The sequence below is a fragment of the Triplophysa dalaica genome, chromosome 8 (assembly GCF_015846415.1).
Source record: "Triplophysa dalaica isolate WHDGS20190420 chromosome 8, ASM1584641v1, whole genome shotgun sequence".
NCBI lineage: Eukaryota > Metazoa > Chordata > Actinopteri > Cypriniformes > Nemacheilidae > Triplophysa > Triplophysa dalaica.
In genome coordinates, this window is record NC_079549.1 from 6,849,134 (window position 1) to 6,866,347 (window position 17,214).

Below are 17,214 nucleotides of genomic sequence, written 5' to 3' on the forward strand. Positions count from 1 at the left end.
GGACATTCTGATCTCAAAAACATACACAAAACCAAAAGAAAGAAATTCAAAAAATAATAATTATGACTTTACTCTCAGGTGGTGCAGTTTCATTAAAAGAAGTCAGGCAGAAACAGCAACAGGAGGCACGCCAGGCCAAACTAAAAAAAAGGGTATTTCTTTTTTCTAAACTACAAAAAGGGTATTTAGAGTAATAAGAATAATAGTTCACTTCTTGTGGTATCTTGCATTTATATAACTCTTCAGCTTCAAAAAGAGGAAATGGATAGAAAAAATAGGCAGGCAGAGGAGGAGGAGAACAAGGAGATGAAGGCCAAACAGCGAGATAAGGTATAATCCATGACTGTTTTAACTGTTTACATGTGACTTTTTATAGCTTTTCTTTAAACAAAGTGTTGCATTCATGCATCTGAAAACTCGGGTCATCTGTGTTGTGTTGTTTTATGAAGCTTTTGTAATTCAGACTTTATAACTCCAGATGTCACTGCAGGCAACTGGCACATACAAACCATCAACTGTTATGCAATTAACTGAGATATTAAACTTGAAGCATTAACTCTGCTGCACTGAGGTTTTGCGTGATTGATGAGTCCAAATATTCCAGAAGCCACAAATAACATAGTTAATTTGGTAAAACATGCTCTGGTCATTTCTTGGATGTTCTTTTAGTTTAATAATGTTTTACAGTAGGGATTTAAGGATTGTATTTGAGCTTGGAATAAAAACATAAAAAGGTCCAGTATTTAGTAAAACTAGCTCAGTTAGTGCCAGAAAAAGTATATATATATCAAATGTAAGGTGATTTGGATTTGCATATTCCAATTATAAATGTGTGCAAAATGTAAATGTTATATTGGCCAGTTAAGTGCAATGGGTGGTTATTAGTAAATAGAGAGATGGTTCAGACTTCAACGCAATATAAAGGTTTGAAAAGGTCTTCAGAACTGAATAAAACACTAAATAATTTATTACATTGCAGGCCATTAAACTGGAGATGAAGAGAGAACAAGAAGAGCAACATAGAAAGGATCTGTACCAACCTGATCAGCAAATGTACGTATGTCTACATGTTTGTTTTTTCATTTAAAGTTTACTGTGTTCAAAGAAGAAGTCGGTTGTCTAGCTGCCTTATTGGCATTTTTCCAAAAACAATACACATGAATGCACATGTTTATCCTTGGCATTTCTATCCTAGAAATCTTGGCCACAGTCCAGAGCTCTTGTTAAGAGACGATAAAAAATTAATGGAATTCTCAACGTTAGTCAAACAGAAAATTGTCGTTCTGCTGATGCTTTTGGTAAACACAAGTCATGTCTCTTTATCCTGCAGGAAAAACAGGGAGTTTCTTCAAAAAGTGGAGACGTCTAACAGAACTGTTCCTATGGCAGCAAGCAATTCCATCCCAGCATCATCTTGGGTAAGAAAGGTGCCAAAAATGCACTGCGTGCTCCCTAGGCCTGAGTTCAAACCTTTTCTGCATAGCTGTGGCGCTGAGGTTTGAGTCCATTGCACTGGAGTAATTCACACCAATTGATCTGTCTTTGATACATGTTTTCAAAGTAAACACGCCTCCCTCTGGAGTTTTCATCAACATGGCACATTCTACTGCAGTAAAGGGGTGGCCAACTGCAGGGTCACTCCTCCCGTATTATCTCCTCATTACCCTCACACCAAAGAGTGCTATGATCATTGTGAACACGCAGACATTCACGGTCAGCCAGAGCGAAGATGCAAGTCGCTTCTGAATGGGGAGGCAAGCAGAGTTCAGGGGACTTCCCAGTGTTCACAGCAAGAATGCCTCGCAGCGAGCTGAGAGGGTTCTGTGAGACTGGTTTGGAATAACCTGTATTGTTTGAGCGAAAGTACCTGGAAACAAGCCAGGGTCTGAATCTACGACTTAAGCAATCTGACAGGATGCGTGTAGAGGTGTTAATTACAAACTCACGCTGTGATCTCACTCGAATTTTAAGCTGCTACAGTGTGGCCCAGTATACTGTTGTTGTGCTTTTTTTCAAGTTCTGACTTTATTTTGAAAAAGTTTTAGGATCCATGTTTAATTGATTTTCGATCATTGTTTCAAGATCATACTTTACATACTGTATAAAATGTGTCTTCCGTTTGTTTTATTATATTATGTCATGTTATATTATGTTATATTATATTACATATACTACATACTGTATATAAAAATGAAAATAAATAAATATATTGATTTATTATAACATAATAATTATGTATATGCACTACCCGGATTTGAGACTTTCAAACATGCACAATTCAAGGACTTCCGACTGTATGACTAATGGGGAAAACCCTTTGATAGACACTATATTCATTCAAACTGCAGGGCCGAGGAACACAGCAACAACGTATCTTTGGTTCTCTCATCCTGCCGGGGGAAGAGGAGGCCTCAGGCACTGAAATGTGCTTTCTCTCAGTGTATTTACTTAAGTAGCTGGACGGCCTCCAGGCCAAGTAATGAAACGCTCCAAACTAAATGTCATAGGCCCCGCCGATCAAAGTGTTTGTGGAAAGACGGGTTCTTGATGTGGTTTTGTGGCCACCGAGAATTGTTTTGCTTTCAGTGATGCTTTCACAAGACAGATTAATCTCCTCCATATCCTCTGTTTGCGCAAAGGATCCTTTGTATTGGCTTTCAAGGATGCCAGGCCCAGGTCGTCCCACCTATTCCCCTTACTCTCCAGCCATTCCAAACAGTGTGTCCCCTGCCTGTTGTCCCCGGGCCGTCTGACCAAACACACAAAGGAGCTCTTGAGCTTGAAAAGATCTCTGCCCACCCCTCCTAATGGTGTCTCTGTAGAGTACCATGAGAATCTCAGAGTAACATCACTAAAATACAGCTAACGCCCATTTTAGCTTAATGTAGCAAGCTTCAGGGGTGTAAAGTGTAATGTGCTGTACCCGAGAATCGTTGTACTTAAATTAAGCAGGTTGCCTTGCAGTTTGTGCGTAAAGATCACGCACATACCATTTTGAAACAGTGTCCTTGAAGGGTTAGTTCATGTGAAACAATATGTCATCATTTATTGATCTCCTTCATTCCAAACCTGTGTGACTTTGTTCTGTGGAAGTATAATTTTTCAGGGCTTTTTATTACATTGAACTCACTTTCTCTACTATACGGATAATGGGTGGTTTCCAATACTGTTTTGTTTCTACACAGGGTAAATGTCAGGAGTACAGAGAATCCAGAAGACAGGAAGAGAATACAGGCCTACTTGAGAAGAAAGAGGAGCAAAGGAGAAAGGTACGCTACAAAGGAAGTGAAGCAGATGGCCTGAACTTACGAACATCACCTCCACTTTTGGTTCATAGCAACATCAGAGCTAAACATCGAAGATTTGCCAAGACAAAGAACTAACTCAGCCTAGCATATGCTCTTAATTACCATGTTCTAGGTTATAGGAGGTAGTCATGGATGGAATAGTGTAGGTGTATTCCAGCTGGCCGTATAGAGGTATTTTTGTGGCTTTGATTGATTTTCTGTTGGTCAAACATGAACTTAACTCGCTGATAAATATCAAGAACAGAGAAGTCAATGTCATCTATCATGTTGATATTTTCATAATTGTTTATTTATGTAAATGTGTAATTGAATTGTTATAGCAACAAGCAGAGGAGAAATTTAATAATGCATTATTTGAAGGCAGAAATTTTGGAGGAAAAGTTGAAGCAAGAAGAGGATGACAGGAAGAGACAGATTGAGACTGACCATCGAAGGTATGGACACTTCCATAACAGTCATAATCAGCTGACCAGATGAATACAACCTGGTCCGAAAGTCTGAGACCACTTTTAAAAAACATATTGTCATTCAAATGAACAATTACTGTATATTGTGAGCATAACAATTTGACAGAAAATTGAAAAAATATACTATTTTTTGCGCAAAGGAAATAGTTCCTACAAAAAATTACAGTTTTCATGTCTTTTTTATGAGGGCAAAGACAAAAGTCTTAGTTTGTGCTTAGCTGAAGAAAGGGAATGAGAGTCATTCAATTATGAGAGAATTTTTATTTTGGGGTATACTTTCGAATTCACTGTTGCTGTGTCCGAAATCGCATACTGTGACAGTACGTACTGAATTAAACAAAGTATCTACCTTTCGGCCGTTACAGTATGTTCTATATAGTATGAGTGAAAGTAGTATGAATACATTTCGCTCTTTGACCTATGACGTATCAACAACAACAATTGGCCGTTTATTAATACATGATTTGCTTATATTTGATTAGTGTGCTAAATAAATGCAAATTGAACTTCTTTGTTCCATTATGACATATATGTGACCCTGGACAACAAAACCAGTCTTATAGGTCAATTTCTCGTAATTGAGATTTTTAAATAATCTGAAAGCTGAAAAATAAAGCTTTCTACCGATGTATGGCTTATCACTACATGACAATAAATGGCTGAGACAAAACCGTTTAAAACTCTGGAATCAGAGACTTTGAAAAAATCAAAATATTGAGAAACTGGCCTTTAAAGTTGTTAGTCAGAGGCACTGTAGCAGGCCATCCAATCACAAAAGTATAGTGTAACAAGGTTCAATAATGAAGGAAGAAAGGAGGCGGGGTCGGCGTGGCTGAGAAACAAGAGATACTTTTATTTTATAGTCCACTTCCGGGTATTCAACTTCCGGGTTTCAAATGTTCACTTCATATATTCCTCTCTCGTAGAGTAAGATCCTTTTCATGTAATCCTGGAGTCCACTCCTCGAGGCTTCTCCGTCTGTGAGTTTCTCAGCCGTCTCTCTCTCCATTCTCTCTTCCTCCTTCGTGCCTTAAATGCGTCTCCTCGCCAATTACTAGAACGAGAAGCAGGTGATTTCACTATAGCGTTGATCTGCTTACTCACCGTCATTCTCCCGACACGCCCTCTCTCCGCAGACCGTGTTAAGCCACGCCCCCCTTGCCACATACCCCCACCGCCCGACTCAGGCCGAGGCTCCATCCGGCCTGTAGCCTCGTTCCCCCCCCTCCTGGAGAGAAAGTCGGCCACCGCCATCTGAGTCCCCGGCCTGTGGATCACCTGGAATTTGAATGGTTGTAAAGCAAGATACCAACGAGTGATCCGCGCGTTGGTGTCCTTCAAGCGGTGGAGCCATTGGAGGGGCGCGTGGTCAGAACAGAGCGTGAATTCTCGCCCCAGGAGATAATAACGGAGGGTGAGAACCGCCCACCGGATCGCCAAACATTCTTTCTCGATGGTGCTGTACCTCATCTCAGTCCGTGACAGTTTGCGACTGATGTACAGCACCGGGCGATCCTCCCCCTCTATCTCCTGGGACAGGACCGCGCCCACGCCCCTGTCCGAGGCATCAGTCTGCAACAGAAAAGGGAGTGAAAAATCGGGAGAGTGCAATAACGGCCCGCCACACAGAGCAGCCTTCACCTGGGTAAACCCCTGCTGACACTGCTCCGACCATTGGACGGTATCTGGTTCTCCCTTTTTAGTGAGGTCAGTCAGCGGGCTGGTGAGGTCCGAATAATTGGGTACAAACCGTCTATAATATCCCGCCAGCCCCAGGAACTGCCGCACCTCCTTTTTGGTCTTGGGTCTCGGGGCGGTTGCAATCGCTGCCGTCTTATCAATTTGGGGACGCACTTCCCCGTGACCCAAGTGGAAGCCCAGATACCTTACCTCTACTCGCCCAACTGCACACTTCTTCGGGTTAGCCGTCAGCCCCGCTCTCCTCAGCGAACTCAGGACCGCTCCCAAGTGCTGCATATGCCGCTGCCAATCATTACTGTATATAATGATATCATCGAGATAGGCTGCGGCATATGCCGCATGGGGTCTGAGAATGCGGTCCATGAGACGCTGAAAAGTAGCTGGAGCTCCGAATAACCCGAACGGAAGTGTGACGAATTGATGCAAACCGAACGGCGTAGTAAAGGCTGTTTTCTCTTTGGATAAGGGAGATAGGGGGATCTGCCAATATCCTTTCGTCAGATCCAATGTCGAATAAAAACGAGCCGTGCCCAGCCGGTCAAGTAATTCGTCAATTCGAGGCATTGGATAGGCATCGAACTTCGACACCGCATTCACCTTGCGATAGTCCACACAGAACCGGACCGAGCCGTCGGTCTTAGGTACTAAAACTATCGGGCTCGCCCAGTCACTATTGGACTCTTCTATTACCCCCATGTCTAGCATCGCATCTAATTCCTTCTGAACCACAATTTTTTTGTGTTCAGGCAACCTATATGGACGACTGCGCACTACCGCACCCGGTTTTGTCTCAATATGGTGCTCTATGAGATTTGTGCGACCGGGCAGGGGCGAGAACACATCTGCAAATTCAGCCTGCAACTTCACAACATCCGTAAGCTGGGAGGACGAGAGATGATCTCCCCCTGGCGCCAGAGCGAGAGATTGAACTTTGACGTTCGCTTCTGGCCCGAGATCATCTACTCTACTCACTGTCGTCGCCAGCATTACGGTGTTCGCCTCACTCCATTTTTTGAGGAGATTGAGGTGATAAATCTGATGTGCCCCGCTCCTGTCCGATCGTACTACCTCATAATTGAGATCTCCTATTCGTCGTGTGACCTCAAATGGTCCTTGCCACTTGGCGAGTAGTTTAGAACTAGACGTTGGGAGTAATACAAGCACTTTCTCTCCCGGTGAAAATTTCCGTAGTCTGGCACCTCTGTTATAATGTCGGCTCTGTCTGTCCTGGGCCTGTAACAAATTCTCCATAGAGAGCCGCCCCAGTGTATGGAGTTTTGTTCGCAGGTCCAGGACATACTGAATTTGGTTTTTACTCGCGGAAGGTCCGTCCTCCCAAGCTTCTCTTAAGACGTCTAAAACCCCGCGAGGCTGGCGCCCATAGAGAAGCTCAAAGGGGGAAAACCCCGTGGAGGCTTGGGGGACCTCGCGGACCGCAAATAACAGAGGTTCCAACCACTTATCCCAATTTTTGGCGTCTTCGTGTACGAATTTCCGGATCATGGTTTTTAACGTACGATTAAAACGTTCGACCAGTCCGTCTGTTTGTGGGTGATAGACGCTGGTTCGAATCGTCTTAATCCCCAATAATCCGTACAGTTCGCGGAGTGTCCGTGACATAAACGCCGTGCCTTGATCTGTGAGAATCTCTTTCGGGATTCCCACACGGGAGATTAATCGAAACAGGGCGTCCGCCACACTAGTTGCTGAAATATTGCGTAACGCCACTGCCTCAGGATATCGGGTTGCATAGTCCACAATGACTAATGCAAATCGATGTCCTCGTGCCGATCGCTCTAACGGCCCGATCAGGTCCATACCAATTCGTTCGAAGGGGACCTGAATAAGAGGAAGCGGGCACAATGGTGCCCTTGGAGTGGCCGGTGGGTTTACCAGCTGGCATTCAGGACAAGACGCGCACCACCTGCGCACGTTCTCGTGAATGCCCGGCCAAAAAAAACGCGCCGTTAGGCGATTTATAGTTGTGGATTGTCCTAGGTGTCCCGCCATTGGATTACAATGAGCCGTCTGGAAAAGCATTTCCCGACGGCTTTTTGGTATGACCAACTGGGTTGTATCCTGTTTTGACTGAGTGTCCTGGGTCACTCGATACAACCGGTCTTTTAAAATAGCGAAATATGGGTAGGTGAGCGGTTGCGTAGGATGGAGAAGTTGTCCGTCGATAGTGCGGACCTGATCAAACGCATGTTTAAGCGTCTCATCCTGAGACTGCTCCAGAGGGAAATCATCGCCCTGGGAGAGATTTCTTCTCTCCACAGAGCTCCGTTCCTCTGGAGCCGCCATCGGAGGTCTCGGCTCCACTTCTCCCACCTGCGCGACCGCCCCTCCCCATCGCATTTGGTTTCGCCCAGAAACATCCGCACATAAGTGTCCCATTAATATCGGAAATAATGGCCAATTTGTTCCCAAAATTAGCGGATGCCGGAGGTGCTCGTTAACAGCCACCTCTACACTATGTTTTTGTCCCCGGAATTGTATGGTCAAGGGCACCAAAGGATAGTTCACCACATCCCCGTGTACACACCTTACCTTAACCCCGCGGCTCGTATCCATTGCCTCAAATTGAATCAGGTTTTGGTGAATTGAGGTTTGGTTACACCCTGAATCCACCAACGCCTGATAAATACCCCCCCTAATACTCACAGGTATCTGGTATAGTCCGTCCTGGCCGAGGGCAGCCTGAGGGTTGTCGGGAACCCGGATCATCATACCGACCTCCATCATAGGACATCGGTCGATAAAATGTCCGGGGTCCCCACAACGCCAACAGGCCGGCCCAGGAGTCCCCGCCGCCCCAGCGGCAGGAAGCAGACCCCCGAATTGGCGAGGAGAGGCGGACGAAGGGGAAGAGGTCTGTGGACCATGGTCCGTCCGGTGGGGGTGTCCCTCCGCGGACCTCACCGCTCCATATGGCCCCGCCTCCGGTGGAAACCGGGTTCGCGGCGCCGGACGCGGGTTGAAGTTCCCCCTGGATCTGGGGAATGGCACCGGTCTGGTACCGGTGGAGAAGAATCTAGAGGGAGAGAGAGAAAGAGATGATGGGGTCGCGCCGACCCCAGGGCACGCCACCAATTGGTCCTCCGCCAGCTGGATGGCCTGGGCCAGCGTCGTCGGGCGGTGACACTGGACCCACTGGGCAGTTTTCTTAGGCAACCGCGCCACGAACTGCTCCAGCGTCACCTGGTCGACGATGGTATCGGCGGTAGTGGCCCCGGCCATCAGCCATCTGCGGCAGGCATCCCGGAGCTGGTGAGCGAAGGCAAAAGGCTGGGACCGCTCCCCGAACTCTAGGGCTCGGAACCGCTGTCGGTGCTGCTCAGGACTCCGGCCCACCCTCTGGAGGATTGCCTTCTTGAGGTCCGCGTATTGGAGCAGATTCGCCACCGGGAGTTGTTGGGCAGCCATCTGGGCTTCTCCAGACAGAAGTGGAATAAGGCGGGCTGCCCGAGCGTCCTGCTGCCATCCGGATAGCTCCGCGGACCTCTCGAACAAGTCCAAGAAGGCTTCCGGCTCGTCCTGGGCTCCCATCTTATGGAGCGGCACCGAAGGGAATACAGCCGATGGAGAAGAGCCTCTCTCCTGGCTCAACCAGCTCCGGAATGACTCGCGGTCCTCCCGTTGGGTCTGGATGAGAGCCTGGAAACGTCTCTCCTGATCTTCTCGCAGACCCAACAGGGCCTGATGATGCTCTTGATGGAGACCAGCGAGTGACGAGATGACTTCAGCAAAAGGTGATCCTGGCGGGGTAGACATGGTGGCGGCTCCTTCCTTTCTTCCCGGGTTTCGGCACCAGTGTAACAAGGTTCAATAATGAAGGAAGAAAGGAGGCGGGGTCGGCGTGGCTGAGAAACAAGAGATACTTTTATTTTATAGTCCACTTCCGGGTATTCAACTTCCGGGTTTCAAATGTTCACTTCATATATTCCTCTCTCGTAGAGTAAGATCCTTTTCATGTAATCCTGGAGTCCACTCCTCGAGGCTTCTCCGTCTGTGAGTTTCTCAGCCGTCTCTCTCTCCATTCTCTCTTCCTCCTTCGTGCCTTAAATGCGTCTCCTCGCCAATTACTAGAACGAGAAGCAGGTGATTTCACTATAGCGTTGATCTGCTTACTCACCGTCATTCTCCCGACACGCCCTCTCTCCGCAGACCGTGTTAAGCCACGCCCCCCTTGCCACATATAGTTTTATATATTTAGGATAGGAAATTTACAAAATATCTTCATAAAACATGTATCTTTACTTAATATCCTAATGATTTTTGGCATAAAAGAAAAATCTATAATTTTGACCCATACAATGTATTTCTGGCTTTTACCTAAAATGTTACCGTGCTACTTAAGACTGGTTTTGTGATCCAGGGTCACATATATGTTTTAAAATGTATTACATCCTGAAACATAATGTTTTTTTCCATGTTTGAATTAGATTTTGAATCACAGATAGGTCTCAGACTTTTAATCTCCCCGTTATGTGGAAGATTGAATGTGATAGTCCACTTAATATTAGATATTTCAAAAATGTTTAGTAACTTTGCTACTTCTTGTTAGCTATCAGTCAATACAGTATTAGTAGACTGTCTCTTTAATATCTGCTAAAACGATAGTCTCTCACAAAACATTTAACTGACTAAGTAACTTTGCAACTACTGTACATGTCAACTTACAACTCCTAACTTTATATCCAACCCGAACCTTAACCTAACAGTCTAAGAGACTTACATGACATGTTGATGCACATATTTTAGATTTAGTATCAAAGTTACTTATAGTCATCATAATTAATAATAGTTTGGTTCCAAAACGAGATAGCTCCGTTTAAAATATTTTTCAAAAATCATGTTTTTATCATGATAACATAATCAAAAACATGATGTTTGATAATTTTTAAACTGAGTTATCTCATTTTGGAACCTAACCTATTATTATCCTGTATATAATACCTGTATTTATATATAATAAAGTGTAACCTGTGATTCATTGCTGAAAACACTGTGAATTGTTGTGATGATGTATTGCTCTCTTTAGGGTGAACTTGGCCTTCCTTAATCGATTGGAGACAAGTACTTCAGATAGGATGTCTGAACCCATGGCAAACACCCTCTGTGAATACGATGATGAACTAGAGGATCCAGCCTCATCGCCTGTACCCAATCCGTTACAGGGCTATACAGAGGAGGAGGGTAAGTCTTAACCATTATTTATATGCATCAGCCCGGACAATGTGTGCTTCGGTCTGTTTCATTTCACAACACTTCTGGTAATGTCTCCACTGCACTGACTTTGTCACCAAGGCTTTGTGTATATCTGATATTGCGCAGATGTCTCATCCGATGTTTCTTTCCATCATCAAACAGCGTAGAACACCGTTTAAATAAAAACTCCTGCATGCTCCTGGCACATGATGGTTATTGTCAGTTATGTGCCAATAAAAGACATATTCACTACCAGCGAGCAACAGCTTAACATGTTTTTCACTCTGGATTTGAGGTCCAATGTGAATGCTGCAATGTAAACTCATATGGCCCTGGAGAAGTTTTAATTATATGCATGCCACTGTGACAGCTGAATCGTTAATATTATGTCTGAATGTTTTTAGAGGCAGTACTGCATAAACATCAGTTAGCTCTCTGAGATCCAGTCTGACTTCATTGTCATTACTCAGGTGCGTTCAGCACTGTCTTCAGAGGCGCAGTACACTGCTCTTATGTGTCTTATATACACATTACTAGACTTAAACATATTTAAAATATTATAAAATATTTAAATAAATGAAGAAGATATTACAGTGTAATATATATATATATATATGGTGTATATATCTAGAATGGTGTATATTATATTACTAACATATTGTACAGAATTCAGTGTTTTATGTGAACAGTATGCAATTTTGTTATATTTCCTATAAAAAAGTTAGAAGTATAGAGCATATAGACCACTTTGCAGGATGAAAACACTGGTTTAGAGGCACTTCCAGATTCATTTTTAAATTTAAATTTTCTGTTGGTTGTATTTTGTACAAACGTTTGTGTGGTGTAAAAAACTGAAATTCTGTTCCAACAAACACATTGTTTTAACCTTCTTTAGGAGGTGTAGAAATGACCTATGATTCGATTCATCTCAGTTTTAGCTCTAGATACAGTATGTAGTTCTTTACTGTACCTTTTTGGCAAGGGATGTGTGATGGTGTGGTAATAATGTGCCATTCACATCTAAACCATCTGGATTTCTTCTCTGATGCCTAGTGGCACATTACGTTTGTGTTTAGCGTCACTTACATCTGAATCCCTAAAGGCAAAAGGTTTGACCCTTAGCTGAAGTGTAAGTTCAGCCAGGTCCTCAAATTTTCAAGCGCAAAGCTAACTAGAAACACTAGACATGTTTGTCTAACAACAAAAAAGAGTGCCAGAATGCTCTTCACCCAAGTTTGGATTGGATTACTCCCGGCAGATATTGGACATTTCCCGGCTTATTATATAGACCAACATTAAAACGTTTTCATATCTGTTCACTGTTAGAGAGTCCAACTAGTGACCAGAAGGTTGGTTGTTCGATTCTCAGGGCTGGCGGGTAACGACAGAAGTGCCTTTGAGCAAGGTACCTTGCTCCCCGGGTGCTGCAGTGATAGCTTCCCACTGCTCCGGGTATACGTGTGTTCACGACTTGCTGTGTGTGTGTTCACTACTCTCTGGATGGGTTAAATGCAGAGGTCACATTTCAGGTATAGGTCACCATATCTGACAATTAGGTCACTTTCACTTAACTAACCCATTGGCTATTCCTGATCACGGTAAAGTGTGTAATTTTCATTAGCATCATCACTAAATGAAAATGCAAAGCAATGATTGTTTTTAAACTATAGACTTGCATGTGCTTGGTTAAAAAGGCTTTTGAGTGGCTGCTTAGTGAATCTGCCCCCAATGTTTACACTTTAGGGGAGAAAAGTGCTTTAAACTGCTTATTTTAACATAAAAACTTTACACTATAATAATACGTTTTACCTGAAAGAAAATGCATAAATGCATTGAATAACACATTGTCTTTCATGACAGAAGTTCAGCAAGGCTTTCCCTAATTTAATTTAATTGCTGCACTCTTTGGAGTTTTTGTATCCAAGGACGGCCTTCCCATCCATCCGGCATTCCTGGGATCTGTGTGTATGGGACATCTGTCTGCCATAGCACTAGTTTTGACCATTAGTATGTGGTTTAGAGTGGGATTTAGATTGTGCTGTTTGCGGAACAGGCTGGCAGCAGCACTGCGGTCAAGACGAGTTTCCCACCCTTGTATGTCCTTCTCCATGAACCAGATGAACCAATAGACAGGTCATCGCTGAGATGCAGCCCTACGTAGCTGCAAAGTATTGAATGACTGCATTTGTGTGTACTGTATTTGTGTCTTTCACTGAGACCCGTAGAGGATAAAAAGTCTCTTATTATCTGACAAATTATATACAGTATATTGTTCATAATTATTTTGATAGTTTGACAATTATATCCCACTTTTTAAGCATTTTTACAGAAAAGCAGTAAATTTCCATTATTCTCCTATAGCATTATTTAATTTCTGTTTTTTGTTTTTGTAGGTTGTGAACAGGTGTGGGCTGTAATGAAACTTCTGCAAAATTTTCCCTACTATGAGCGAGATATGTTGGAAGACATCCTACAACAGTGTAATGGCGACTACAAGCAAGCATATGAGCTGCTTAATGTGTAAACAAAAACATTTTCATTCTGTTCTTGTTATTCTTGTTATTCTGGAGTTCAAGCTTTAATTGAAAAGTTCTTCAACAAATGGAAAATCTGTTCTCAGTTACTCCCAAGATTTAATTTTACTACTCTTGTGACTCTGGTCTACACACAATGTCATACTTTGTAAATGTAGTTCGGTTCTCTTTGTTATTAACTGTGATGCGGACCAAAAAAAAAACATTTAATCTTTGTTTCCTTAGCAAAGGACCCTAAGTGGTCTTAAAGATATTCTTTAAAACAATAATAATGACAAATCTTAATTTTGTGTAGACAAAATACTGGAAATATTGTGAATTAATTAATTATTTGCAATAATGTTATAACTTGGCATATGCCCCAAAATAAGACAAGATTCAATTCGAGCACTGCTTGAAGTCCCCGAGACCCATCTTTTCATTGGTCTGGGTCTGCTTTTTTGGCAGCTCCAGGGCTTGGATGGCAGTGTTCAAATTCACTTTTAATAAAGTGCACTAGCAAAGCAATCGCACCAAAAGTTAATTTTAATCGGACCAATGCATGCCATATGTGAACACTCCCTTACAATGTTTTTGTTATAGTGTAGCATTTCAGTCCCATTTACTTTAACAAAACAGAAAATCGCAGCCAAGCTATTCTTCAAAAAATTATTTTCTTCCAAAAAAAATTGTAAATCAATGTCATGTGAGTAATTGTCGACAAGAGATTAATTTTGGTTCAACAAAACCTTACATACAAGAATAGTAAAGGCAGTGGGCTTAAATATTGTAGTGTCCTTTGAACTGACAGAAACACTGTTTATTTATTTAGTTTATTCAGTAATTTTCATTCTGACACAGAACTGATTGACACTCAGCCACAGAGAAAGAAATCAAAACAATAAATCAAGATTTGAGTCTGCCGTGGGAAAGTTTATGGCTCCCTTGTGTACAGTTTGCAGGGTAAATGATGTGCATTCATGAAATTCAAAGGCTAATTTATAATGAGGTAAATGACTGGCAGTCAAAAGTTCTGTGTGCATCCAACAATAGGGAGGGACACTGAAAAACCAAACCACCATACAGATCATTTACTTCCAAACTGTATAGGTTCATGTTTAAGACTGCTTTTATTTGTGTGAAATTTGAGCAGATCTAATCATGAAGTAAATGAAACGGAGCTGGTTTCTGTCAGTGGCAAGGCAACGTTTATTTATATAGCACATTTCATACACAAGGGCAATTCAAAGTGCTTTACATAAAATGATTGACAAAGAGAAATAAGATGTATCTTTAAAATGCAAATGATTTGAGATCACAAATATAACTTTAGATTTTAAGAAAAAATAAAATTGATTAAAAATGTGAGTGTATATATAAGAACCACGGAAAAAGAAATAATAAATCTAAGTGCAGTTGATGTAAACCAGCACAGCGCTCAGGTTGTTAATGGACAGCTAAAGAGCTATGGTGTGGACAAACTTTAGCTCGAGATCTGTAGCACGGGAGTTCTCTTGATCTTCAGAGTTCTTTACCCTGCTCAGTGAGTAAAATAATACAATGTGAGAGATTTTCCCCTGTGAGATTTGTAAAAACGTAGCCACTTTGTATTTTTGTTGAACCACGATCAGTTGTGCTCCTACACAGGAAACGATTATTATGTAAATGTGTTCACTTCAATAAACATTGTCGTTTCCTGTGACAGCTTCCCTGTCTTTTGATGAGTTTTTATCGTGCATGTGTTTTCCTGTGTGCAGGGTGGAGAGATAGTTGTGGAAAGAATGGTTCCCAAGGTAACCCAAACTCAAAGGAAACAGTGTTATTTCTGACACGCGATACCAAGAGCTGTTTCCGAGAGATGTTGTTTTGGGTCATTGAAACTAAGCGGGACTGTGCTGTACCATCATATCACACAACCTCGATGACCCACAAATCAGAACTGCTGGTAGGTCTGTAAGACCCCGATTACCTCAGTAACAGTTTGGGGGATTTCCTGTGGGTGGTTCCCCATCTGAATTAGGTCATGGCATTACCCATATCGCTGAAGAATTCTGAGGAAAAATAATAAAATCTACAGACAGCAATAAACCACAGTATACTCCCAGCAGATTTGGGCTCTATTATCCATTGGTGTCGAAAAGACAAATATATTGATTCTCTGTGAAATTACCCTTTTTGTTTTTCTTTTTGACCATTTTCCAAACCTTGTGAGGAAAAAGTTTTTTAGTTCAAGAAAGTTATCCTTTCAAAGGTCTTGTCTTAGTCATGAAATGAACTACAGACAAAAGGGCAACCTACACAAACCTGAAGCTTATACATCTAAACTTTTACCACTAGTGACCATGTTAGTTTTAAGCCATTACATGAAAGGAATAACGTTTGCTTGTGTGTTGGCCGAAATAATATTCACCCTGTCTGTTTAGAGGGAAGGATACTTCAGGACAGAAGAAGACCTCAAAGTGAACTAGGAAAACATGCCACTCGCAGAGCTGTTACATGTAAAGATCTCCACAGTCAACCACAACTGAGTCACTGCGCTTCCTGGGGAAAATCGGTTCCACGAGACAGGCTATTCAGGCACGCCTCGCCTTTTGGCTGACAGCGCCAACAAACCTCATTTACTCTCACACACTCAGACACAAACAAATAAATAAATACTAGCTACAGGACAAAAATATTTATGAACACTGAAGTTCCATCGAGAATTTTAGTGCCTTTGAAATATTTGGTCAGGCTATCTTTCCTATTATACCACAGGGGGATTCATTTGATCTGTGTTTTGGGTAATAACTACTAGAAAGCACTATGTATTTGGCAATAAATACAGAGCAACTGTTTGGCTCAGACAGCAAGAAGAATAAATGGAGTACAAATAGAGACATTACCGTGAAACGACGTAAATAAATTTCATTATTAACGCAAAGATTCGTAGTGAGCTGGGCTATGCTATTCACATTATTTGTGTAGCTCTGCACTCCTACTGTATGTCAACAATGGTCTATTTTCATTTCTCTTGAAGAATTTTATGAGAAACATATGAAAGAAATGTGATACTTCAATGAGACTTAACTGAGAACTCAATTAAGACTTGTGAGCAAAAAAAATCTTTAACAATAAAACTGCCAAGGACACAGCTGGAAGCAGTGTCAACAGTGATGCTGTGATGGTTCTAATCCCACAAGCTGTTGTGAGGGTGTATAGCCAAAATACAGCGCACTGGCTGAAAATCTGTCACCACATTGGTTTAACGGCCATGAAACGGTTTGAGGAAATACTGTGGAGTGAGAAGTTTTCATTACTCTCTGATGGTGTCTCTATGTCCTGAGCGGACCTTAAGAAAGGAGTAGACAAGGGCGCTGACGCCACTCAAAGTCCTCGCAGTCTGTGTGATTTAACACTCAAATTATGGCCAATATTGTTTTCCTGAAGCATTTTTTATCTTGACCGTTTCCCCACTGAGGCTTGGCTCCGTTCCAACTTGAAGTCACTGTACATGGAACCTGCACAGCTGCAAGACTAGCAAAATATTTGCTTTCTTTGGTCTGGCACTGGCACAAAACCCAAGAATATTGCAAAAAGGAACACTTTGCTTTGCTTGCTTAAAAGTACATATTGGTGACAGCCCTCTCTGGAAAATAGCCATGCTCTGATTCTCTCTGCTACCTGTATCATGGGTAATACAAAATGAAAACGGCATGCCCTTATGAACTTCCTCTGGTCCTTTCCTTCATGTATTTTAAACTTGAGTGGCCTTAGCCAGTAAATTTAAGGCAACATTCATTTCTCCCACCCATGGAAAAACTAAAATCTGGATTTTAATTATATTCATTATAGTTTTGATTTTAGATTTATTTAGTTTTATTAATATTTTAAATTAGCCTTATTTTTAGATTCTTAGTTTTTGTGTTAATTTTAGTTGAAGTTTTAGCAATTTTGGTATATGCTTTTGTATTTGTATTATTTATTTGTTTATTTTTAATGTTGCTATATAAGTTTAATTCATTTTTATTTTAG

At 42.1% G+C, this 17,214-nt stretch overlaps 1 protein-coding gene across 3 annotated transcripts in view; it reads left to right on the forward strand.

Annotated features, from left to right (window-relative positions):
• epsti1 (epithelial stromal interaction 1) overlaps window positions 1–15,974 on the forward strand; it is a 19,387-nt gene extending 3,413 nt beyond the window's left edge. Inside the window, exons 4-13 of one of the 3 annotated variants that reach the window (XM_056755436.1) lie at window positions 79–152; window positions 247–330; window positions 980–1,053; window positions 1,331–1,418; window positions 3,186–3,269; window positions 3,669–3,742; window positions 10,521–10,675; window positions 13,081–13,207; window positions 14,958–15,145; window positions 15,624–15,971. In XM_056755436.1, the coding sequence (XP_056611414.1) occupies window positions 79–152; window positions 247–330; window positions 980–1,053; window positions 1,331–1,418; window positions 3,186–3,269; window positions 3,669–3,742; window positions 10,521–10,675; window positions 13,081–13,207; window positions 14,958–14,970 (773 nt within the window). In that variant the 3' untranslated portion in view covers window positions 14,971–15,145; window positions 15,624–15,971. Of the gene's footprint in view, window positions 1–78; window positions 153–246; window positions 331–979; window positions 1,054–1,330; window positions 1,419–3,185; window positions 3,270–3,668; window positions 3,743–10,520; window positions 10,676–13,080; window positions 14,908–14,957; window positions 15,146–15,623 lie in introns of those variants that run through there. The other 2 variants (XM_056755438.1, XM_056755437.1) reach the window with 2 other exon arrangements.
• The last annotated feature ends 1,240 nt before the right edge of the window (window positions 15,975–17,214 follow it).